At 37.8% G+C, this 27,298-nt stretch overlaps 1 protein-coding gene across 2 annotated transcripts in view; it reads right to left on the bottom strand.

Moving 5' to 3' along the window:
* Positions 1 to 19,915, bottom strand: part of C1H21orf91 (chromosome 1 C21orf91 homolog) — a 29,397-nt gene extending 9,482 nt beyond the window's left edge. The window contains exons 1-2 of one of the 2 annotated variants that reach the window (XM_034656683.1): positions 19,669 to 19,915; positions 18,634 to 18,767 (exon numbers count right to left, since the gene is read on the bottom strand). In XM_034656683.1, coding sequence (XP_034512574.1) covers positions 18,634 to 18,767; positions 19,669 to 19,802 — 268 coding nt within the window. In that variant the 5' untranslated portion in view covers positions 19,803 to 19,915. The other variant, XM_011218712.3, reaches the window with a different exon arrangement.
* Positions 19,916 to 27,298: the final 7,383 nt, after the last annotated feature.

Below are 27,298 nucleotides of genomic sequence, written 5' to 3'. Positions count from 1 at the left end.
TTTAGTCTAGCAAAGAATGTTGAGTAGCCCACTTAATTTGTATCCACGATATACGTGCCATTTTATAAACTCTTCAAGCGATTTTGTTTTTTCCACTTCATCAGTTCGAATTATCGTAAGAGAAACAACCATCGCTATTATCAGAGATCCCAGTGAGTTTCCCTACTGACTTTTCAATTTTAATTGCATTTACAAGTGTAAACAGCTCTGAGCACTCATTTGTTTCCTCAGCAGCTTTTGAAAGGGAACGAATCTAAATTCAATTAAATGAGTTGATATTTTTGAGGAGCTGAGTTATAAGGAGTTTCCAAACCAGGTCAACAAAAATTGCAGTACAACTTCCTTACTAATAAAGAAGTTGAAGGCCAATGTAATTGACATCCTAACTATTATGAAAACTTCTTTAAGACATACTTCAAAAACGTCCTTGTAATTTTTACTGTCACGAGGTCATTATTAGAGAATCAAACCCTTAATTGGTAAACATAATTGCTTTTATTAAAGTACTAGTTTCTTCTGGATAGAGGCCATTTAGAAATTTATATAGACAGTATATTTCTATATGAACAGTGGTATTTAAAAAGTTAAGCTGTTCCTATTCGATAGTTTTCTTTCTTTTTTATCTTTTCCCACTTTCTCTCTGATTTTGTTATACCATTCTCACATACTTTGAAAACCCTCCCACTAACCCATCTGGCATGCTATCCCCATTTCTATTCTTTAAATCCCTCTTTAAGATCAATTTACTTTTAAGAAAACTTGGTTAAACCCACAGAAGAGCAAAGCCACTCAAATAGATTTTTTTTGTCTACCTACCACAGTGGCCCTTTTAAGACAAGGATATTTCCATGCTTATATTTAATCTGCCTTTCGTAGTAACATATTTTTCCCCCAATAAGATGATACTCTAAATGGCGCTACAAAATAGGTACAAAACCCAAACACTTAAGTCCTATTACATGTCCCATCATCCTTGGATTTTACCCCCAGCCTTCTGAAGATCTTATTTGTGATTTGGTGGTAATGAGGTAAGCTAAGCAATCTTTTCTTAATGGTCCACCAGCTGGTCCTGTCAAATAGCGCGCTTCTCAGCCGACTACACTGATGCTACATGGCTTTATACTTCACACATTTTTTAATCCTATCATCTGGCTGCCTTATGCGTGCTTACTCTCTGTCAATTAGACTTCATTTTGAATTTGATTATTTATTTCATTTCCCAAGCAAAGGAGTGGCTTCCTACAATCTGGTGCTCCACAGGCAGACATACTACAACTGGTGGTTGGAGGCGAAGCTGCAGGACACAGCAGTGGCAGACTGGACAGCCCTAAGGGAGCGAGCGTGTCAGGTTTTACTTCAAACATAAAATGGAATTACAGAACTGGCAGTATTGGTTTCCAAACTGTGGGTTTGTGTGTTCTCTCTTAATATTTAAATAAGGCAAGAAAATTTAGTTATGAATTTAAGTTCCAGGCTAACATGCTGTGAAGAAATTTTAAACATATTGCCTTCAAATATGACCAACATTTGTGCAACAATTCATGTAGTACTGCTTTAAAATCTTTTATATGGAGGCTCACATTTTGCCCAGTTTAAAGAATATTCCAAGAGTTAAGGTGTTTTTATTTGATGATCTTCTTTGGTTGCTAAGAAAGGGAGGACAAGTAGCTGCATGTTCATGTGCTGTCCATATTAAGAAGTAATCCTGAGCTTACGTGTTCATCACAAAAACAGGAGGGGAGCTAAACTGTGTTGTCCTAAGGCAGACTAAAGGGATTAAGAGGTAACTTCTTTGTGAGGACCAGATTCCCAGTTCTGACCAAAGGAAGAGAGGAAAAGCTCTAGAAGCAGAGGTAGCACACCCACAACCATACTGCGGACAAGTTTTATTTAGCCTACAAGTGTTTGAAAAGAAAAAAAAAATACATATCCACTTATAATTTGATTTCTCTTAAAAACCAAATCAGAAGATCTGGCAGCAACTGGCTAGTCGTAAGAAGCAGCTACCATCTGAAAATAGGGCAAGTTCTCTTTAATTCGCAACAGTTCTTATCATTTCCTTCATGAGTGTGTAGGGTTCCTGTGACCTCTGGCAGCCTGTGCAGCCATGTTGGTTAGTGACACTCGTACTGTATCAACACTATGCAGTGATATAAGGTCTGAACTGCACTGGTATAAAAACTGCTTCTTCCAATGATGCTTTCCTTTTTTCCCCCAACGATGCTTTGACATCTAACTTGACCAGGCTATTCTCCATCTGCTGAGCAAGCAGGAGCAGCCAAGCTAGGATTCAAGAAGAGTTATTACCATTGTATCTACTGCCCATCACAGCCACTCACAGTGGGAAGATGCTCCGACTGTCTATCCTGTCATGGGACTAAAGGTAGGAAATTAGACCAAAGGCGGGAAGGCAAGGAGAGAAAGCTGGAGCACCTGCTTCCTTTCCACACCCACAACAGGCTAGGCTTCTATTTTATTGGTTGTCCTATGTGCCTTAGTGAGTACTGTGGTTATAACAGTGTCTATTCCCTCCCACCTCATGCCTTTAGCGAACTGAGTAGTCACTCAAGAGTGTGTCATATTCAAGTACCAAACATACTGTTTAAAAGTAACCAGTAATTTGCTCATCTCTGCATTTAGCAGATGGAACTGCTGGCAACCACAATACACCAATATACAGATGGGTTCAGCAACTTGCTTTTCCACATTTTGAGAATCATTGCCCTAAAGAAAGATATACCAACAGGTGGTCTTTAGACAGCAGATTGCAGCTTAAAGATGTTTATTCCATTCTAAAGTTTTGTGTGTGCTAAGAGAAGGATTAAGCAGTTAAACAGCTTAATCCAGTAAATGAATTATAAGGGCAAATTTCAGTGAGCAAGAGTTCAGAGAGAGAATGTTAAAAGATAAACCGCAATCTTCAATGATCAAGGAACTGAGGTCTGGTACTGAAAGGAGATATATAAACTGCAAATGACTTGTTAAAAAGACAACCTCTCAGTGAATTTTACTTTTTCATTTTAACAGTTGGAACACTGGGGAAACACACCTACATAACAACTGTTTATTACTAACAGTACAAAAAATAACAATCCACACTCAATTCTATTCCTTGATTTAGCTACCTGTTTTTTAACTAGCAGTGTACAACAGAACTTTCTATGATGATGGAAAGGTTCTGTATCTGTGTTATCCAATACGGTAGCCACTAGCCACCTGTAGCTATAAAGCATTTGAATGTAGCTGATATGACCAAGGAACTAAAGTTTTAACCTTATCTAACTTTAATTGAAAGTTTAATTACCACATTGTGGTGAGGCTAGCAAATTGGACAGGGCAGTTTGTCCAGAGGTAATTAAGCAAAACGGTACCTGGAATGAGAACATGGATGGAAGCTTACTGATGGATTCACATGGGATATTAAGCTCACAGTAGCATACAATACAAAAAGCTAAATTTTTTTTAATACATTAAAATATGTCAAATTTAGACTATAATTATCAAGTGGCACAATTAAAGGTGCACTATAAAGTTTTAAGTCAATAATCCACTGACCCAAGTAAACCTCTACTTATTCCATTTCCCTCAAAAAAGCTTTAACTGAGTGTACTGACGTTTATTCTAAAATTGCTTTTGTACACAAAGCTGTCATAAAACACTCCTAAAAAGCTACTCAAATTAACTGTAGTATGACTGAGTTATCAGTTTTAAATATCTACTTATATATGACACAAAGAGACACTAATTTGCAGGAAAAAAACAAAACAAAACCCTAACTTTCCTAAAGTTAAAAAGATACATGCTACTTAAATAAAAGACTGAAAAAACCCGCTTTTATAGTAATACCAGATAAATAGGGGCAAATCATTATGACAAAGTAAAATTATAAGTTCAAAAGCAAGAAATGTGATAGGCATATGAATTCTTTGCCCTTTATCTCCAGAAAGCTTGTCTGCCTGGTTAAGGTTCTGAATGATTTATTTTCTTACAAATAAGAAAAGCAAAACGAAAAGCTGTCCTGCAGCTATTTTAAAGCCTCATTTTTGCATCTCAACCTTCTGCATACATTTGAATCACAGTTCCTGAAATTCTAGTTGACTATTCCTTAAATAAATGCTAAATGGCAGCATCTGGCAGAGACTATTAGCTAGTGAATTTGAAAGCATGTATAATTCACTTACTACTCTAGGTAGTAAATGGTAAAAGTTCAGTCTGATGGGAAACAATCATTACAATTCACTAACCATTTGATAAAAGAAACAAAAGCTAAAAAAAGCAATAATAATTGATGAATCATACTGCAAAATGCTAAAACAGAAATACTGTGACTACGTGTTATAATTGCATCATAGTAATTCTAGAGTAGAAAGAACTAAACAAAGGGGTTGGAGAACTGACATACAATAAAATTTTCCCATCATGAAACAAAGTTTTTTTTTTTCTTAATTCGAAGATTACATGGTATTAATTCAGCAGTAATGGAAGCCATTAAAACAAATGATAGGACTGCAAATTGGAACATGCCTCTGATTTAAAACTCTACCTCTGGGAATTTGAGCTACAATGGAATGGGGATTTAATCAGACATGCATAAAAGATGTACATATAAAGATTTTTCAGTACTGGTAAACTGCAAGGAAGCTGAACATTCATCAGTGGGATAGTGGTTAAATAAATTAGGGTCCAATGGGATGCAACCTTAAAGAAAAAGTGGTAGAATTTTACCTAACATGAAAAAGATGTTCCTAATATAGTAAATGAAAAGGCTGATTATTAGTTGGTAAATACAGTTTGATTTCTTTTTTTAAACACAATTTACTATACATGTGTACACACAGATACACATACATAATCTGCAGAAAATAATTTAGAAGAACATACCAAAAGTATCAAGAGATTGATGGTAGATAGGTGGGATTATGAATCTTAATATTCTTATTGCTTCCTGTATTTTGATTTTTCTGTAATAGGCATAATTTGTTTTTTTCAATGAAAAACATTTAAAAAATGCCTGTGAAGAAATACATTCTGCTTTGGGAAAGAACACAGCATTCCTTGGTCCAAGACAAATTATGCTTCAAGTATGGTACTGTATGTTCCAATGGACTAAGTGAAACAATAAAAACTGAGATACTGAAATGGTAAGACACACATGCCTAAAATTCTCAAGTTTTACCAAGACTGAGAATTTTAGACTAACAATGTATGTAGCAAGGAAGAGTATTTATCTTCAAATGAAAGCAGTCCTCCTGCCCCAAAGAAAATCATAACATTATAGTTTTATCTGGCAATCCTTGGTGAAGACCCAAAGACCCAAAGTAAGGAAAAAAGACACAGTGAACACAGTTTATATTGTTGATAAAAAACAAATTTCTGTGGTGAAATAATTTTCTGAGCAGCTGCTACACGAGGGATGTGATGAAAGCTAGAGCAGAAAAAACCTAGTGAAATCAAATCACAGAAAGGTAAACTCAGGGGTACCTGGGTGGCTCAGTTGGTTAAGCATCCGACTCTTGATTTCAGCGCAGTCATGATCACAGGGTAGAGAGACAGAGCTGCACCAATGGGCCCCGTGCTGGGCATGGAGCCTACTTCAGATTTTCTCTCTTCCTCTCCCTCTGCCTCCCACCCCCACAGAAAAGGTAAACTCAATAAATTCAAGCCTCCTCAATGTACGTAAAACATTATTTTGTCAATCGAGAAGCTGTTCAATATACAAACCAATCACAGGAATCTTTTTCAGTAGTATTTCATCTTCTGAAATGAAATGCAAATGAAATCCTTCTATATTTGAATTTAATACTAACATTTGCATCACGTATCACAGGGCTTCTATATTCATCATCTGTGTGATCTTCGCAGCTGCCCCTTGAACACAATGATGTTATTTATCATCACCTCTATTCGATACATGTACTCCTAAAAGTTGAGCCGTTGCATACTAGGAGAAAGGAGAAGTAAATGGTGTTCAGAACAGAGGAAACTTAGACACACAAAGACATGGAAGTGGGAAAGAAAGGGAGGCAACCGGAGTGAGAAAGACAAAGATGGAGGGGGCACCCCTTTGGAAGAGTAATGAAAGATGAAAGTGACCAGTTGAACAGATATCATAACACATCTTAAATGTCATGTTAGGGAGCTAATAACTTAACCTGAAGAAAATGGCAAGGAGTCAGTGGACAGTTAGTTCTATGACAATGAATCTGTACTTTAAAGACCTTTCTTGACACTGAGAGAACTGGGGGTGTAGTGCATTGATGGGGATAAAGGGATTAAATCTATGAAATGAATTAAGTGGTCTTGAGGAAATGCTGGTATAAGGAGGAAAAAGGGCCTGGGCAAAAGTACAGCAGTGGGAATGAAAAGTAGGGAACAAATGGGACTCAGGGACAGACTGCAAAGAGAGCATGGGTGGAAGAAGTGGGGTAACAGACAGGACCTGCTGCTAACTCATAGGCCTATTCGCCTTTGTGTATCAGAAACTCATCCCCGCCAGGGCACACAGCTTGAACAGCAGAGCCTAGTAAGATTTCTGCTCTACACATGGACCGACACAACTCTACATGGACAGTCCTGAAGAACCTGGGACCATTCATTCACTAAGGGCGCATTTTCAAGGTTTGCTCCTGAGACCACCTGCCGAAGAGTTAGCTGGGATTCTTGTTAAAACGCAAATTTCTAGACTCAACTCTAGACCTATTAAACCAAAATCTCTGCCTAAAGAGCCCAGAGTTTCATGAGAAGAAAAGATGAATGAAATATAAATTGCATGTGTATATGGAAGTAGAGATATTCAGTTCAAGAAACTTGAATTCAAGACACATACAGAATATCTAAACGGAGGGGTCAGCAAGCAGTTGAGTATACAGGTCTGGCACTTAACAGAAAGATTTGGTTTGGCCTGGCACTCTGTCTATGGTAAAGTACAGAGGTATGGTTGAAGACACTGCAGTGAAAGAAACAGAGGAGCGCAATATGAGAATACAAGGACAGAATTCAATGAAACACCAGTATTTCAGGGACCTGTAACAGGTAACGAATGTGGAAACACAGAAAACTGGATAAAAATAAGAAGACACATATTTTATCATAGAACCCAGGGAGTCAAGTATTTCAAGAAAGTGGGAAATGTTAAATGTCAGATTTTGAAAATGGTGACCATTTATAGGGGTGCTGAAGAGTAAGATGGGAGGACAGACAGAGGAGACCTTGAATGAACACTACCGTTTCAAGAACTATGGTTTAAAGGAAAGAGTGTTTTTTTTTTTTTTTTAAGATTTTATTTATTTATTTGACAGAGATAGAGACAGCTAGCGAGAGAGGGAACACAAGCAGGGGAAGTGGGAGAGGAAGAAGCAGGCTCATAGCGGAAGAGCCTGGATGTGGGGCTCGATCCCATAACGCCGGGATCACGCCCTGAGCCCAAGGCAGACGCTTAACCGCTGTGCCACCCAGGCAACCCTAAAGGAAAGAGTGTTTTAGCTTGATTTTTCCTTTGAAATATGGGAGACATGAGCATTTCTGTCATTCTAATTATCCTTTTGGTCAAGCTGGCAGGGTACAGAGATGATAACTGTAGGTAGGTAAGACGATGAGTAAACATAAGTTAAAACAAATCAAGGAGAGGGTAAATAAATAAGAAAGAGTGGGTGGTAGAAAAAACAGTCTGTAAAAAACATGAAATTTTTCTATATCCAGTCTTAACTGGATTAAGATCTTTTTTTTTTTTTTTTAAAGATTTTATTTATTTATTTGACAGAGAGACAGCCAGCCAGCAAGAGAGGGAACACAGGCAGGGGGAGCGGGAGAGGAAGAAGCAGGCTCCCAGTGGAGGAGCCTGATGTGGGGCTCAATCCCATAACTTCAGGATCACGCCCTGAGCCGAAGGCAGACGCTTAACAACTGAGCCACCCAGGCACCCCTGGATTAAGATCTTAATTTCTTTCTCAAGACATTTATGGCTGGTATTTATCAGACACAGCTAATAAATACACTGGTAACCTAAAACTGAGTTTTCTGGAGAACCTTCTGACACAGTATATAGGAATTATATTTTATCTATATTGTTTATTCCACTTTGTAGTAGAAATATAGACAAAATGTTGCTTGACACTGAGTTGAAAATTGTTGATATCCAGAAAATAGTCTGAGGAGCCAAAGTAACATAATCAAAATTATAAAGGATACTTTAATAATAATGACAAACAGAAATGTTCTCAGGGCAAATATTAACAGTGTTAATGAGAAAGTGGAAAGAATACAAAAACTTTGAAATATTTTACACTGTCCCCAATACTTAAAGATCGTTAAGTATTTTATGTTAATTTTGAAATACTCCCCAATGCCACTAACATATGGGCTGTTTTCAAATCAGACTAGCAGTTTTTGTTGCTAAAAATTCATTGTAGATATTATTCGACCAGCTATCCTAAGTTTTAGATATTAAAAATGTCATTTAAGTATATTTGTATGACACTTTAGAGACTGGAAGGTACTTTTACTATTAAATTTAATCTCCACGTTATTACATAGGAAATGAACATTAACTGTGAATTTTAAGATAATACATGGAAAAATATATTAGTGCCTGAATTAATACTTCATAAAGGCAAATAATCCCATATCCTCTTTTAACATGCTATATAATTAATTTATTCTATTGTCTTTTACTTCAAGTAAATTTTGCAATGGTGGGGATTTATGTTTGTTTTGTTCAATGTCTTATCCTCAGCTACTAGAATAATTTCTGGCAGTTGCTTAATTAATATTTACTGAATAATTGGGCTTAAAAAATTGCTATGGACCCAGCCACATAGCTTCAATTATGAGATTTAAATTTTAATGGGTACACACAAATCATTATTCTGCCTTACTGGTATACAACTGAGACAGTAATGGCAAAAAGCTATCAGAAATAGTTACACTAGTTTAAAATTATTTGTAAATAAACAGACAATGTTCCCTTATCACAAACTATAAATCCAAGGCTGTGTTTAATGGGTTTATTCCCCTTATCAAAATCTTAACAGATGGTGTGCCAAACTGGTTTAGCATAATTTAAATCCACTCTAACTAGAACTATAGGTAATATCACATTTTGACACTTTTTCAGTGTTAGCCACTTTGGTTTCAATCACTTACACATTTTTCATATATTACTATATTTGAAATTCACACTTAACGTTAATTTCCTTTATAATGTGGAGATTAAATTTAAGGTGCTGTAAAAATACCTTCCAATTTTCAAAGTGCTATACAAATACAAAGATATGTTGTCTCTATATTATTTTCAGCAATAAACACTGGAAAATTTTAAGTTTTATTATTAGAACATCAACAAAGGTGTTATAATATTTCTACATGTCCTAAATATTTCTAAAATGTTCTATTGATGTAGTTAAGTTCAATGCTCATTATCTTCTAAATTCAGAAACTAGAAAACTCACCTCATAAAATACCTGTTTCTCTTTCCCAAAGTGCCCCAGGCACTTATCAGGGCCGATGAGCAAAAGGGAACAGGGAGAGCAATTCCAGGAATGGTGCTAACATTTTCACTTGTGTTTGCACTAACTGCTTCCACTTACTCAGAACCCTATTTCCTCTTGAGATAAAGACTAATCAGGGTATGTTAGCCTCCATTACCTGGATGGTTGGGAGGACAGTGTTAGAACCATTACCTCATTACCAGCTGACACCTGCATGATTCTGTAGCACAAGTCAGTCTACAGCTCAACTAGCTTATCCTTTCTGGGCAGGAATGGCAAGACAGCCACATGTGTGTGTCCCTTCTCTCTGATCATTACCAGTCCAATCCAAGAGTTCTAAAAACTGTATTTTCTTGACAGATTATTTGTTGAGATTACAATCTATATGGAGACTGCATCATTCCACTCTCTTCGGTCATCAGAGATGTTTATTTTCAGATATTCCACTGAACATGTATCAATCAAATAATATATGGGTAGAAGTAATTTTTAAAAATTATGGGTCTCTTGAGACCCAGATTTTGTTCCTTGCCTCAATATTCACATTTGTATAATTCCTCTCTAACTTTGCCTAAAAGTTACTTAATATTTCCTAAATTTTAATAGTTCATGTAGTTTTCTTTGGAGGCATAAATGATTTAGGCACTTGGTTTTTTAGACTCAGAGACCTTGGGTCTGAAATTGAAAGCTGTGCAATTTCGGACTAGTTAGCTAGGCTCTCTGCTCACTTTCCACATAAACCGGGATAATGTAGTACTCATACAGTTATATTAAGAAGTAGAACAATGCACGTAAAGTGCACAATATCTGACAAACAATATCTATTATTTAGGTAAGTCCCTTATCTAAAAGTATAAATGCCTTAAGTATTTACCGACAGTTGAACTATCTTCTCCCAACTTGAGAGTGATATTTCACTTCTTCCAGAGAACAGAGAAACCTATCTTTGTCTTTTTTCTTCACAGGCCAATATTACTTTGCATGCAATAGAAATATTACCTTTTATTTTTGGGAGCTGATTTGTCTTTACCAACATTCCAGTAACAGTTTTAAATTATTTTAATCACAAAAACTGTATCCCTTTACTGAGAATAGATAATTTTGACCTACATATTGAAGATTTTCAATCTAGACTTATCTCCACATCTCACAAAACATTTTGCATCTTTGTCCATACAATGGGATGAGATAACATGAAGTTGAACCAGAATGCCATTTTTAAGTATTCTAACAAATCCTTTTTATAAAAGTAATTATATAATTATAAAATTATGATGCTATTACTAAGATATTCTGGGTTGTATATTCTGCTTCCTTGTTTTCTACTTTAAATTAGTGATTTAAGGAATATGTTATTACTGATTTAAAACGGATCTCATCAAATGCCTTGAGGTCATCATTATGAGCACCAATCACTCTGTTGGGGTGTACAGAATAAGAGAAATGCAATGTATAAAATGGATCTAGAAACCCTCTTTCTAAACATAGCCCTGTTAAAATTTCTTGCTCTGTGTTTGGGGAAAAATACTATGTTTTTTATCCTTCTGACTGAAATAGAACCAATTATTGTATAATTGGCTACGTTTTATTTTTTTGAATATGATACAAAGTTCTTCTATTAGTAAAATTCATAAAACCTTTAGTAGACTCCAGAAAGATCTCATGAAATTCTGTAAAAGGGCAGCAAAACAGCAGAAAAGTTTCACTGTGAGCAAGTTTAAAGGAAAAAAAATGTAAAGTAAAGCAGTACTCTAAAGTCTCCCTTAGATTGATTCACTCATCAGTCAAATACTTATTCATTACTCCTTGCCAGTCCTTGTGCTACTGCTGATTATATACTAGTAAATAAAAGAGACTCTAAAAGAAATCCACGCCCTTATGGAATTACAAATGGGGGTAGGGAAGCACACCAAACAAACACACAAGCAAATAACTACAGTAAACAATTATAACAAGTGCCATGAAGAAAAGGGTGCTGTGAGGAAAAGAACATTGGGGAGAGCAGTGGTGGTGACGGAGGGGGAAGGGGCAGGGAAGGCTGCTTTGAGAAGTAACTTTTTAAGAATTAAGGTACAGGTGGGTTCTCTCTGTGGAGCTACCTTGCATATGCCTGCATGTCAGTCTTTACCTTCTCCACACCTGACTTCCAATCCTGATATCTTTGGTTACAGAGATAAAGGGGGACTTCACTATTTATTCATTCACTCATTCTGAAAAGAGATTTGGATAGGGTAGGAATAATAGATCTGGACATGTAATTTGAAGTCCTTATGGGTTATACAGGTAAAGATGTATAAAAATTAGTTGCACATTAGCTTGGGGGAAGAGGGGAAGGAGGCAGGAGTTATTTTGCTAGTTCTCATTATATAAAAGGTTATGAAAGCCCAAAGAGTGAGGATGAAAAGCCTAGGACAAGGATGCTAACGTTAAAAAAACAGAAAAACAAAAACCTATAAAAGATTATCAGGACTAATCAGAAACATTACAAAAACCACTGAGTGAATGGCATCATTATACAGGTGCTGGTCAACAATTTAAGGTTTTAAAATATGACAAAGGTCGAACAGAGAAACGTTCATTTCCCACAGTGGTACGATAGCTCTGACACGAGAGACCTGATATGAATCCCTTCTGTGTTGTCTACTATCAATGTGACTTTAAGGCGACTTTACTTGACCTCAGAGCCTTCATTTCGCCACATATAAATGGAACTACTACCATTTACCTCTTAGTCCTGATGGAAGAGTTCTGTTAGCTATAATAAATGCTTGATTATGCTTAAAAATCAGTTGGCAAAGTGAGGGTTTCCCACATTCCTAGTCATTTCTATAGGCATTTTAGCTATACACTGTGCCACTATATGGGAGAAAATAAATATTAATCATTTTCTATTTAAAACTTAGATGGGCATATACTTCTAGCTGAATTGACGGAACAATAACACCCTTAAGTAACTTGCCCAAGTTCCCCCAGTTAGTAAATGGGAATTTGGATCCCGACGGTCTGGCTCTGGAGTGTCTGCCCCACTTGAAGTTTCCGGACCTTTGGAGCAGAACCTGTGCTCGCATTGCCATGCTTCAGTCACTCTGCAGCCCCATCCCGAGCATCAAGAACAAACAAATCTGAGCCCCACTGCTTATTATGCCAAGTACTCTTCTTGGAACAAATAGCAACAACTGGAGTTCGGTCTTCTGAAACAGATTCTGGCACAGTAATTTTAAGATTAAGAAATACAAATATGAATTTGCTCTTACTGGTTCCATTTGAGAACAAGTTTGATGCAGGAACTTAGACATCTTGCTAAGAAAAGCCAACTAGTATGTGGCAGGGTCAAGATGAAAGGCCAGGTCTGAGTCCAGGGCCCATATGCTTCATCAGCAGAGCAGAAGCGGAGCAGTGACAGGTGTGTCCAGCTGCCGAAAAGCAATCTTCCTTGTAAAGGTATGAGGAAGGTGGAATTACCCTGTTAGTCTATCATGAACAGAGTCTGGGAGAAAGTAGGAAGAGTTTTTCCAAATTTATAATCTCTAACTTGCTTTATCACACAAGTTCCTAAGAGAGTAAAATACTTGGGGGGGGGGTCTCTTTAAGAGAAAGAGCATTAATCATTACATGTTATATAGTGAGATAGGTCAGAAACTTGAGAATTCTTACAGCTTTCTGGCAACAAGTCCACATGTGATCTGGCTGCATGGCCATCCTCAGAATACAATCCTTCATTTTGCTATAATCCCTTTTAGTTCTAACTCCAGGATTAGAAGAATCATTACAGCATTACTTGTTGGTATTAGCTGTAGCTCAAATAGTTTGTCCTCAACGTGGAGTAACTAATTGCTAGAAAGGCCTCTCTGTGGCTGATTTTGCTTCTTGCCTACTCAATATCCTTTGTCCTTTTCTTTATAAAACACTGACTTTATCTGGAGCAGCTTCTCTTAAAGGGCAATGAAATGTGTAAGAAACTATTAGGCAGGAATTCAGGAAAAACTCCTTTTTAGATGCAGGAGACTACTAACAGATGACCTTCAAGACGGTTAAGTATGTGGTAAGGGAGGTGGAATAGAAAAACAGAAGCAACCTGAGACGACCTGATCATGGAGCTACCACACCAACTCCAGATTCAACTTCTTTTTATACGGGAGATATAAATATCCATTCTATTTTATTTCACCTTTATTATCTGGATTTCCCGTTATGTACAGCCAGATCTCATTCCTAATGGATATAAATTCCCAACCAAAATTTGTGCACAATCTAAATTTTAAATTCATCCTAGGCTTTAGAATTAGAAAACTGAATGAAGTTAAAAGGGAGGGAAAGCTGGGAGTAACTAAAAAAAGTCACCGAGACAGGGATAAGACTGTGGAACCTGGCTCCTCATAAATGGGTTACCAATTAAGTCCCAGGTCTTCACTAGATGTTGTTAACCTAGATTCAAATTTTTTTTTTTAAATAGTCTGTAATTTAAACTTATCATCGGTCAAACCCACTTTCCACTTCTAGCCCTCCCTATTTCTGTCCATAATGAAGTTTACTGTTACTGCCATTTAAAAAGCATTCAAGTTTATTTAAAGTGACATCAAAAAGGCAGTTAAGGAAAAAGAAAAAAAAAAAAAAACCCTTGTGTCTGTATTTCTAAGTATATCAAAAATAACCAAGTTAAAGTTTAAAAGTCACATAAAGTTTTGTATTTAAAAGTGCTCTCTTAAGTTAATACCAATGTATGATGTTTGCAATTACGTGAAACAATAGAAAGAGGCTAATGCCAGATTCAGTTAGCTATATATACAGTTTCCCGTCACAAGGGTGGGGTCCTTTAACTTAAGTGGAAAGATGCTAGTATATCTGAAGCAGGACAGAGGAAGCGCTATTGACAGACTTTGAGTAGTAAATAACCAGTCTTGACATCCAAACCAAATCAGGACTTAATACTGAGATTCAAACTGCTCCCTAACTACTAACCATGTGAACAGTGTTTTGGTCAAAGCACAGAATCAAGGAAGAATGGGATTAAAAGTAAGCACTGGGAGGCGCCTGGGGTGGCTCAGTCGTTAAGCGTCTGCCTTCGGCTCAGAGCGGGATCCTGGGGTTCTCGGATGGAGCCCCACATCAGGCTCCTCTGCTGGGAGCCTGCTTCTTTCTCTCCCACTCCCCCTGCTTGCGTTCCCTCTCTCGCTGGCTGTCTCTCTCTCTCTGTCAAATAAATAAAAAACATCTTAAAAGAAAATAAAAATAAATAAAAATAAAAGTAAGCACTGGGTTCACCAGTGCCTTAACCAAGAGAAAAGGTATTTTCTTACTGGAAAGATTACCAAGGATTGAATTTGGACTGGCTTCTAGAAAAGTTCCTAGAAAGTTCAACAAATTAGGGGGAGAATGAAGACCGCAATGCACTAGTAAGTATCAGTGATGCTTACTAATCAGCCATCAAGTTAGACTAAAACCTTGCTTGGTATAAGAGGAAATGATCCAGTCTTATAAAAAATTTATCTCCACAGAAAAGAAAGGAAGTCAATTATTAGAGGAAGGTAAGGATGCACAATGTTTTGGCACAAAATGAAAACAGAGAGTATGAAGTAACAGATCAGAGTCCTGGATCTTTGTCCCCTCTAGTTTCGTTTCTAACTCTGTTACCTTTTACAGCTGAGTTTCATTACTGATTTCATCCTGATTGTCCCGGGCTAACCTCCTCCCAGCCTCAATAGCTTAGGGAAAGAGAGTAATTTCATCACTACCTGTAGAGATTTTAGTGTAATGAACTATGATGCATATTGGAGTATCTGATCATAAATACATAAAAAAGTTTATAGTGATTTAGGGCATGGATATAGGCCACGAGTATTAGGAAGTTTATGCATCTGTCTTCTAATCCATAGGCAAATTATTCTACTGGTGAATTATGGGTACAAAGAAAAATCAATCTTCCGAGCATTTCAAAAGAGTTGAATCCTCGAAGTACACTTCTTAGGTTCTTGAACTAACCAGGAAGTACACAAAATGTAAGTACTATTTCCTTTTAATTACTGTTAGTCATAGAAAAAAGACAATTTAGAGCCATGCTCAGAATACAAAATCTGACAAGATTAAATTGTTATTTCTCTCTCTTTTGTTTTCATTTTGTAAATATATGCATGCACAAAGCTTTTAAACAGGAGGCCATTTGATTAGACCAGTTTTGATTTGACCTAATCAGCAATCCCAAAGATAGTAAAATATTTTTGTTTACTACAAATGTGTGGACTCAAAATTAGGTAAATTGTTATTAATCCTCAAGAAACTTTTTTTAACTGGACTCTTAGCAGAGAAAATAGAATGCTTTAGAGCAAATTTAGCAATTAGTAAACTTAGAAACCAGGTAAGAGCAACATTACCATACTACAAAAAGTTATACCAAACTACTATAAATGTCATGTTTTTACAAGTTCCTCTTACATTCTAACATTTATTGACTGGCATTGTGCTAACAGCTTTGTAGGGGAAAGAAACCTTAAAACACTTTAAAAGATTTAATGACATATAAGAGAATATACCTTGTTATTATTCAGGTACGATTACTTTATCATCACCTTTTTTTCAATGACTTTTAAAAACCTGTATATTGATATGAAAACCAAAATTCTGTGGACCTCAGAGTTCTCATTCCCCTCTCTTTTCTCCTGTAATAATCTTATGACATTAAGTTAAAATGGTTTTAACAGACTAGCTTGTCAATGCAGTAAATATAAAAATGTATGTATTTGGGAGAACTCACTTCAAATAAATTGAGATGAAAATTTAAATTCTAAAATAATTCTTCTTTTTAAAATTCACATTTTAAAATATAAAATCCTGAGTGTATGTAGAGTACAAAATGAAACAGTTCTAATTCAAATTGAGAAGTATCTTTTAAGTTCAACATAACTATTATTTCAACAACATATGACTTACACTTCCATATTAAGATAGATATTATCAGAGGGCAGGCGCCTGGCTGGCTTACTCCTTAAGCCTCTGCTTTTGGCTCAAGTCATGACCTCAGGGTCCTGGGATCAAGCTCTGGTTCACCCCACGCTGGGCTCCCTGCTCAGCAGGGAGTCTGTCTCTCCCTCTGCCCCTCCCCACTGCTCGTGCTGTCTCTCTCTCAAATAAATAAAATATTTTAAAAACTTAAATTAAATTAAAAAAATACATTATCAGGGGGCACCTGGGCAGCTTAGCTGGTTAAGTGTTGGACTCGATTTCGGCTCAGGTCATGATCTCAGGGTCCTGAGACAGACCTCATGCTCAGCAAGGAGTGTGCTGGAGATTCTCTTTCTCTCCCTCTCCCTCTGCTCCTCCTGCCCTCCCTCCCCCCAAACTCTCACGCATGCTCTTTCTCTAAAATAAATAAATCTTTTAAAGAAAAATAGATATTATTAGAAATGAAATATTTACAAAAGTGGTACCTGAGGAATATTTGTATATTCTCTATATGATGATAGAAAACCAGTTAAAAGGCATATTTTAAAAAGGCTAGAAATTTATGGAAGTTTAGGTTTCTGTGGAAAAATTCTATCACAGCATGATCACTACTAATGATGATTTAGTAAGAAGCACTGGTTAGGAAAAGTTGGCTGACCAAATAGCAAGGATAGCTAATTAAGATTCAGGAAAATGGGTTTCTAACATTAGTCCTATCAACTAAAATAACTACTGACAATAAATCAACGGAAATAAGATCATATATACTGGAAACAGATCACTGGGCTTCACATCCCAGCATGTCATTACTGCTGTGTGACTTCAAAGTACACTTCTTACATTCAAAGGTTAGGTTTCATTACCTTTAAGATGGATAACAGAAGCCATCCCAGAGCTATTCTGAGTTAAGTAAGGTAATGCACGTAAGATGCTTAATACAGTGTCTGGCACCTAACAACAATTCACCCTCACCACTAGAGCAAACTTGAACAGTCTTATTTGGCCCTCAGTTTCCTTCAATGTAAAATATGGGTTTGAGCTGGATCATTTCTAATGCCTTTGCCCATCCAAAATTAAAATCTACAACATAAAAGAATACATAGGGTCAACTCTATTTTCAAAGAACATAAATTTAGATCTTTCACTGTAGTATTATTAAGGACATGGTAATTCAGACGCTATACAAGAATCATATTTTTAAGTGAGTTCTTTTTAAATTAGTTATAATTACTACACTTATAAAAGCCAAAGTTATATGCATTCCATTTACCCCCGAAAAATCCAAGATCTTCCATCGATTATCATGTTTAGCAACTATAATTCTTCCACAGAGTAAAACGGCAAAACTACCATAACCAATATGATCTTAAATGGAAAATGAATATTATATAATTATGCTTTTTTATTATAAGAACATTAAGATTCTTTTTAGTTTGAGTCATAAATATTTTTTAAAGATCAGGGTCTATAACATCAAGATTAAAGAAACAAATCCCACATGTTTCTTGGGGGCAAACTATTAATGTCCATACACACATTAACTGTACACCAATCCATACAAATAGTACATGATAACCTTTTTTTTAATATTTAGAGAACTCTTTTTCACATGCTTTCAGAGATACTATTAAGAAATTTTTAATTTTAAAAAATTATTAAAAGTGTGACTACTGAAATGAGATTATCTAAAAATTTAAAGAAGTTTTTCCAGATAAGACCGCACTAAGGGAAAGAGTTCTAGCTCACCTCAGTCAGGTACCAGTATGGAAGGCCAAAGGAATTAAATTACATTTGCCCATCAACATACAGAACAAAAGCATCCACACAGGTCTGTTAAACTTGACAACTTAATTAAGGTCTCAAACCAGAAAACATGTTTACTAGTCAATACTCATACTTTGTTTTTATATTAGCAAAAATGGGATTAGTACTGTGGGAGTTAAAAAAAGGTAAAGATTTATTTTAAGTTCACAGCTGTGAGAACTTCAGCTTCGTTTCCATAAATCCTTTTCTTAAACAGATCTTCACACATCATCCATAAATCCTTTTCTTAAACAGATCTTCACACATCATCCATAAATCCTTTTCTTAAACAGATCTTCACACATCACACTTGGCACAACTTCCAGTCACTCAAATTTTATTTTACCTTATAACCAGTTCAGCAAAAGTAACGTTCATGCCATGAAATGAATCTGTACTGTGTCCTTACCCTCAATATTTAGCTCAAAACAAACGTGGCAGAAGGAGAGTGTTTCTTTGTCTGTTCCCAGTTTACAAACACTGCAAATGTTGTCATCATTCAAATCAATGTTTACAAACTGCTCCTCTTCGTTCATAGTGCCCCTGTTAAACAGAAAGGGAAAGTTATGCAATTTCAAGAACTTGACAGTATGGCAATATTAAGAACTTCTAGAAGGATGCTGTCTATCTAATGCAACAGACTCATCAAACAAGCATCGCCATACTTGTACTTCAATGTCACTCTTACTGTGTAAAGACACTAAGCTAGTAAAACTTAAAGCCTTGCCATCGGTGTCACTATGCCTAACTAAGTGCCTTTTCTGATCCCGTATTTCATTTGGTTGAGGAGGGGATCTGAAGCAAGGCAGTTTGCGGGGGTTCTGCTCTGCCCCATCCCAGGCACGGAAAGCTTAGCAGCGCTGCCGGGGGTCTTCCAACCTACTTAACTCTGTTAAATGCAGGAAAAACGACCTGTTCGGGACACTGCTTTGCTAACTTCATTGTGGGAACCCTTAGATGCATTTCGCTAACTCGACGTAGCGAGGCTTCCTATCGGAGATCCGCGGCAGGAAAATACACGTGGAAGCGCGAACACCCGAGGACGTCCCGGCAGCGTCTACAGCACCCGCACCGAAGGCCGGGCAGCGGCTCCACCGTGCGGGTCCCGCACGGCCGGAGCCGGGGTGTCCAAGCCGAGCTGGGAGCTGCCTTGGGATTCCCTCGTCCCGGACTCCCTCCCACCCGGGAAGAAGGCGTCCGAGGGCCAAGGCAGCCAGTCAGCCCGGGACTCAGCGCCTCGGGGAGCCAGGCCCCCCCTCCACATCCGGCGTTGGGGGCTCGCGCTCGCCGCTCAGGATGCCGCGGACCCGAGTCCATCTCTCCGTCCGTCGGGGCGCCCCGCGCGAAACAGTGCGAACGGCCGCGGGGCTCGAAGCGCGAAGGCGGCGGTACCGCGGGATCGCGGGGCCCGAGCGGGTCGGGGACCCGGGCGCGAGGTCTTTACCGTCGGCTCCGCGCGCCACAGGAACAGTTCCGCGCGGTTCGGGCTCCTCCACTATTGTTTCCGGCCGCAGCGGAGGCGGCCGTGGCGGAGGCGGCAGCCGCGCTCCCGGCCCCGCCCCCTCCCGCCGGTGCCATCCCGCAAAGGCTGGTGGGGGGATGCGCGGGGAGGCGCGGTCGCGGGCAAAACTGCGCACTGGCACGGCGCCTGCGGGGTTCCCCTCACTCCGCCTGCACCGACGCCACGACCTTCGCTAGGATTTTCTCGTGATTCCGCGTCTCTCGGTCGAATCTCTTAAGGTTCTCTGGAACGTGACTACTCATATGCCCCCCCCTCGAGGCAAGTAGATAGAGGAGTCCGTTACCGCCTCCTCCTTCAACGTAGTGGAAACTACTGCCCCCGGGTGGGGGCCGTGGGGGGCGGGGGCAGAAAAGTGACGAATGGATGGGAGAAGGGGACAGAGATGCGTGGGTAGGATTTTGTTCGAAATCAGCAGATTGAAGCAGTAGTATCACTGAACGTCGGGTTCCAGTTGAAATATATAATAAGGGAAAAGTTTATATTTCGGGTTTCATAATTTAGGGGTAATTTTAAATACAGAACCTTACTTTTTAGATGGGGCTCCCCTCCCCTATAATATGGTCCATTCCTTGCACGCCCACGGGGAAAATCCCAGAGCTCCCCCACCCCCCTTACTTTTAGGACCCGCCCTGTTCTCAAACTCTGGTACTTAAATTCTTTTGCCCACTTTACTTGACGTTTTAAGCCTTTTTTTTTTTTCCTTTTTCTTTTTTAGGTTATAGTTCATGCAATACTTTCACTTACTTTTTCTATTGTAATCTTCACAACCGCCTAGGGAGGAGAAACAGGAACTGTTCTCTCATTTTGCAGTTTAGGAATGACTAACTCAGATTATAATTTCTTAGAAACAGAACTGGGATTTGAACCTGAGGCTGCTGATGTAAAATCACTGTTATTTTTTTTTTTTTTTTTGGGCATTTAAAATTTTATTTCTGTTAACATATGGATCATGAATGACATGCCAATATACATTTTGCAGTATTCCAGTGTGATTTGCATACAGACTAAAGTTTGCCACTTGATCAACATGCTTTGATTTTTTTTTTTTTATATTTTATTATTATGTTAGTCACCATACAGTACATCCCCGGATTCCGATGCAAAGTTCGATGCTTCATTAGTTGCTTATAACACCCAGTGCACCATGCAATACGTGCCCTCCTTACTACCCATCACCAGTCTATCTCATTCCCCCACCCCCCACTGTTATTTTTAACAGCATCATAAGCACCTGTACTGGTTATGTTCACAAATAGGAAACGGGCTGGGTTGTCAATCTGCATGTAACTGATAGTAGGAATGGATTCCATAGGTTTAAGAAACTTCTAGACCAAACTGGCACTTGATACAAACCATCGATCCCTCAAAAAAGTGATGTGTTCTTGCCGTGCAGAGTGCGGTAGATGAATCAACAACATCGTCATCACCTGGTGTTCTGTTAGAAATGTAGAAACTCAGCTCTTACCCAAGCAGGTTCTGAATCAGAACCTGCATTTCAGCAATACGTTTAGGTGATTCCTATGCACACTAAAGTTTGAGAAGCATTAATTGAAATAGAATAGCCTGTCCCTTTTCTATCTGAATTTCTCAGTCTAGGTAAGTATAACTAAAATGTCTTGCATCATGAATTCTACACATCTTTTCAATGAAAGTGCTTTATAAATCACTAACTTCTCTTGTAGTGAAACAAGTTCTTTTGAATTCTCAGGGTTATCTCTTTTTCTGTGGCATTTTGCCCTGTTAACTCTCCTTAAAACTCCTGACCCTTGTTGTTACTGTTGTTTTTAAGTCAACAAATCCAGGCCTAATTTACAGAAATAAAATTTTCACATTTTAAAAGTACGGTGAATTTTGACAAACGTGTACACTGTGTAATCACCACCCCAATCAATTTATTGAACATTTCCACAACTCCCAAATTCCTTTGTGTCTCTCCGCAGTCAAGCACCCCCCACCTCTGATCTAATTTATATCACTAAAGGCAAGTTTTTTCTCTTCTAGAACATGGAATTAAATGGTATATATTCTTTTGTGATTGGCTTCTTTGGGATTCATGATGACGTTTTGTAGTAGTTCTTTTTTATTACTAATATTGCACAATTTGTTACCTCCGTGGTTGTTTCTAGTTTCTGAATTATTATTATAAAGCTGTTATGAGGGGCGCCTGGGTGGCTCAGCCTTTAAGCGTCTGCCTTCGGCTCAGGTCATGATCCCAGGGTCCTGGGATCGAGCCCGCATCGGGCTCCGTGCTTGGCTGGAAGCCTGCTTCTTGCTTCTCCCTCTCACATTCCCCTTTCTCGCTGTCTCTCTCTGTCAAATAAATAAATGAAATCTTTGAAAAAAAAATAAAGCTGTTATGAATATTCATTTAAAAGTCTTTTTATGTACTCATGTTTTCTTTCTTGTAGGTAAATACCTAGGAGTGGAATTGCTGAATCATATGGTAAGCGCATATTTACTTTTAAAAGGAATTGCCAAAGTGCTTTCCCAAGCAGTCATTTTTGCAGTTAGTTCTGTTATGTCTTCTTGTTGAATTAGCCCTTTGAACACTATACAATTTTTCCTTTTATCTTTGGTAGTAGTTTTTCTGAAATCTATTTCCTCTGATATTGATAGAGCCACTCCTGTTTCCTTATGATGAGTGTTTCCATGTGTATCTTTTCTTCTCTTTTTATTTTCACCTCCCCTGTCTTTACTACATATTTTTGTAGACAAACATAGTTGTGTCTTGCTTTTTAAATTCAGTCTGACAATCTGTCTTTTAATTTGTGTGTTCAATACATTTATGTTTAATGTAATTATTGATATATTGGGTTAAGTCTACCACCTTGCTATTTGTTTTCTATTTGTCCTATATGTTCTTTGTTCCTTTTACCTTTTTTCAGGGTTTCTTTGGATTAGTTAGGTTTTTTGTTTTGTTTTTCTGTTTAGTATTTTGTCTCCTCATTTTATCTCCTATACTAGCTACATTTTATGTATGTATGGATGGATATATTTATGTATTTGGGGGCTGGAAAATATCTGTGGTTTAGTAGATTTATCTTTATCTATCTATTTATCTTATCTACCTATCACAATCTACCTGAAATAAAACTATACCATTTTATGTAAAATGTAAGAAGCTTACAATAATATATTTCTCTGCTCTGCTCCTTTTTCGTCATATATTTTACTTCACATGTGTTATACACTCCAAATACATTGTTATTTTCTTAGTAAGGTATATTTTAAATAAATTGAATAATAGAATAAAATAACTTTTATATTTACTCACATATTTACCAATTTCAGTATTCTTCCTTCCTTTGGTTATATCCATATTGCAGCTTGTATCATTTTCTTTTACCTGGAGAACTTGCTTCATAATTTTTTGTAGTGTTGCTCAGTTGGTAACAATTTCTTTCAGCTATCGTTTGTCTGACAATGTCTTTATTTCACCTTCAGATTTAAAGGAATCATTCTGTATGTATAGAATTCTAGGAAGATACATTTTTGTCTTTCAGTCTTTTAAAGATGCTGTTCCATGTTCCTCAGGATTGTATTGTTTCTTATGAGAAGTTAGCAGTCTTCTTAATTTTTCCTTGTGTGTGGAATGTGTTCGCCCCACCATGCCCCTTGTGCTTTAAAATTTTCTCTTAATTGTCTTAGTCAATTTGGTTATGATGTGTCTCAGTTGATTTTCTTGTGTTTATCCTGCATGGGGCTTGTTGAGCTTCTTGAATATGGCATTGATATTTTCCATCAAATGTAGAAAAAAATTTGTTTAATCTTCTCTTATATTCCAGGATTGTTGTTGGATTGATTGATATTATCCCAGAGATCACTAAGGTCCTGATCATTTTATTATTCAACATTTTCTCTCTGTACTTGAGTTTTTACAGTTTCTTTTGACAAATATTCAAGTTTACTGACTGTTTCTTCTCCAGTGTCTAACTTTATTCTCTTGCTTATCCAGTGAAAATTTCATTTCGGATAATGTATTTTCAACAAAAATATTCTGTTTAGTTCTCTCTGTTTAGTTTACATTTATTTCCTCAGTCTTTATGCTTTTTTTTAAACATTGGGTATGTTTTTAATAACTTTTAAAATCCTTATCTGTTAGTTCAATTATCTCTGTCATTGCTGACTATATTAATAGATTTTTGGGGCACCTGGCTGGCTCAGAAGAGCATGTGACTCTTGATTTCGGGGTAGTGAGTTTGAGCCCTGTGTGAATGCAGAGATTACTAAAAAAGAAAAAGAAAAAAATAAAAATATATTAACAAAATTTTTCCCCTCCTGGATGTAAGTTATATTTTCCTGCACCTTATCTGGTATACCTTGACTGGATGCTGAACATTGTAAATGGGACATTGTTGAGTATGGTAGGCAGAACAGCTACCCAAAGATGTTCAGATCCTAATCCCTGCATCCTGTGAAAAAGTATGTAACATAGGAAAAGGGATTTTGCAGATATAATTAATGTTATGGACTTTAGGATGGGGAGATTATCCCAGATTTTTGGGGGTAAACCCAGTTTACTCTAATGAGCCCTTAAAAGCAAAGAACTTTCTCCAACTAAAGTTGGAGAGATATAGCAGATGGAGAAACGAAAGTGATTGGAAGCATGAGAAGGACTTTAGCCACCATTGCTTTAGGAGCAGAGACTGGACCCCAGCTGATAGCCAGCAAGAAAATGGGGACTTCAGTCCTAACACTGCAAGGAATTGAATTCAGCCAACAAACTGAAAGGGTTTCGAAGTTTATTGAAAATACTGCCAACACCTTGATTTCAGCCTTGTGGGATTCTAAACAGATGATTCAACTGAATCAATCACACTACTTGGACTTTTTACCTACAGAACAATGAGGTAATAGGTGGGTATAGTTTTAAGCCATTAAATTTGTGTTAATTTGTTGTGGCAGCATTATAAAACAAATACATTGAGTGTAATGAGTGTTGGGCTTTGTTTAAGGAAGCTGTTATCTAGTAGTGGATCAGCTTGATCTTTTGAGGCTTGTTTTTAAACTTTGTGAGGGTCTAGATTATCCTTTTGTTTTAAGGATTTTCTAGTCCTTTCCTAAAGAATTTGGCTAAGACTTTCTATTGTATGTTGCAGGTCATCAACAAAGTTACTATACCCTCATTGGATAAAACCCAAATGACTCCTTTCCTCTGTGAGTTCCAGTAGTCGTTCAGATTATAGTTCCCCAGTAATTTTCCCCCCTCTGGTAGTTAATTTTTGTCCAGTCTCTTGGAGCCTCACCCTGCACATGCACAGCTTAGTATTCAGGCACGGACTTAAAGGGTATTCTGAGATTCTTTCTGTATAGTTCTTCCTTTCTAGCACTGCTTATTGCAAATTCCAGACATCTCACACTCCCCAAACTCAGTCTTTGTCTCCTCAGCCCAGCTTTGCATCTCCAATTCACCTATGTTGACCATGGTCCAAAAAGTACCTCCAGGCATTAAACTGGGGCAATTGTAGGGCTCATCTCGTTTTTTTCTTTTCCATTTGTGATCACATTTTTGCTTTCTTGTGTTTCAGTGTTTGAAAATAGAGATTTCATCTATTTCCCCCAGTTTTCTAACTCTTAACAGCTATTCTGGTACTCCTTACGCCATCCTGGCTAGAATCCCTTATTTTGTCAGTAGAGCCTTCATTCACCAAATAAGAGCTTCTTCACAGGATTTCTTTGCTTCCATCTAGTTTTTTCAGCTCCCCCTTCACAGTCCGTTCTGAAATAAACACAGATGGAATCCTCTTCCCAAAAACTTGTCATGACTTCCTCACTTTCTCATAACAGTAATACATAAATCTATTTAGCATTTAGATGGTTACAGTGGGCTTCCCAGTTTACCATCTTATTTGATAAAACCTGACTTCTTTACCTGGGTAGTCAAGGATTTTTATCTTTAACTGCCATCCTTTCAACACTGGTAACTCAATAGAGTGTGCAAAAATGTGTTATAAACTGTAAGGTAATGTACAAAGAGCAGGTGTATAATTGGTTCTTGACCTGAAACAGATATTACCTTGACTTCAGGCCTACCGCAGTTAGGAATTCTTTCCAATACAAGTAACAGAAAACCTGATTAACAGCATCTGAGAGAAGTAAGGTGTTATTTGTTTCACAGAACAAAATCAGAGGAACCAACTGCTGGCAGTTGTTTACTGGCTAATTGTGGTCAAGACCATCCTCTTTGCAGCTGTTCTGGCTTTCCTCTGAAGAGTGCAGAATGGCTGTCCTACAATTAGGTAACATATTTTCTAACAGACAAGAAGATAGTGATGGAAGGGGTAGGGGAATTTGGAGGGCAAGTTGCCTCTTTCATTTTTGCCAGAAAGGAAAAGCTTTCGAGAAACCCTGGCAGATTTCTGGTTATAGCTGATCACCAGAACTTATATGATAACAGTGGATTCAGAAAAGTGAGTATTTAGATTTTTCAGCCTCTGTGACAGAAGGCAAGGAAGAGAAATTAATAAAACAACAATGACTGCTAGAGAGTTCACATACTTTACTAAAAATCACTTTCATATGTGGGATGATGATAATAATACTTACTTATCAATCAAATGAATGTCTGCTATAAAAAATTCTTTCATCTTCTCACTTTTCTGAATCCCCACAACTCTTGTTCATGCCACTACTCTTTTTGGTATTTTTTTCAGGCAGTGTTTCATTTTAAAGTAAAGCATTCAGTATACTTAGTATATCTACCCATTCATCTCTTACCCTCTGTCTTCGCTTCTCTTCACGTGTTCTTTCTTTCTCTGGTGTTGGAGATGTGCTTCCAGTTAGCCTGGAAGATGGGCACATGCTGCCACTGGCTTAGAGCCTTTTAATACCATGACTCTGAAGGTACCAGAAACTCAAGATATGGGCATAATTTATTACACTGTCAGTTCTACTTCTTCATGCGCTCCCTCTATCATGTGACCTTACAATTCACTATATTGGGCAGAATATATTTTCCCACTCCAATGGAATGTTAACAAACATGACATGAGCTGAGACCTTAAATGTGCTTGTACGGTTTAGCTGGGCTTCCTGTGTCTCTGCCACATGGCACGAGAATTTCACCCAGATGATTGGTCCAAGGAGCAGGAGAGATGTGGCGCCGACCTGGGCTTAATCCACAGCCTAAAGCTAGGTAGGCCCCGCTGACCTGGAGACCCAGGATAGATGCTGGTTGCTGTAAGCACTGAGTTGTGGTTTGTTTCGTTATGCAGCATATTGCAGTGATAGCTGTTAATACAGTGGGATTCTAAATGGCCAAGTTTAATCTATGTGCTCATTCCTTGAATTAGTTTCAACAGCTGGTACCTTAATTGGCCAGGCTTGGATTACATTCCATTTCTCCTTTCCGTTCCACCTCCCCAGATAACGGAGGTTGGCTCAGAAATGGGGCTACAGGTGGGGCGCCTGGGTGGCTCAGTCGTTAAGCATCTGCCTTCAGCTCAGGGCGTGATCCCAGTGTTCTGAGATTGAGCCCCACATTGGGCTCCCTGCTCAGCGGGAAGCCTGCTTCTCCCTCTCCCACTCCCCCTGTTTGTGTTCCCTCTCTCGC

This window comes from Ailuropoda melanoleuca, chromosome 1, assembly GCF_002007445.2.
Source record: "Ailuropoda melanoleuca isolate Jingjing chromosome 1, ASM200744v2, whole genome shotgun sequence".
Taxonomy (NCBI): Eukaryota; Metazoa; Chordata; class Mammalia; order Carnivora; family Ursidae; genus Ailuropoda; species Ailuropoda melanoleuca.
The sequence above is the reverse complement of the archived record's forward strand: the minus strand, read 5'-3'. Positions and strand labels throughout refer to the sequence as shown.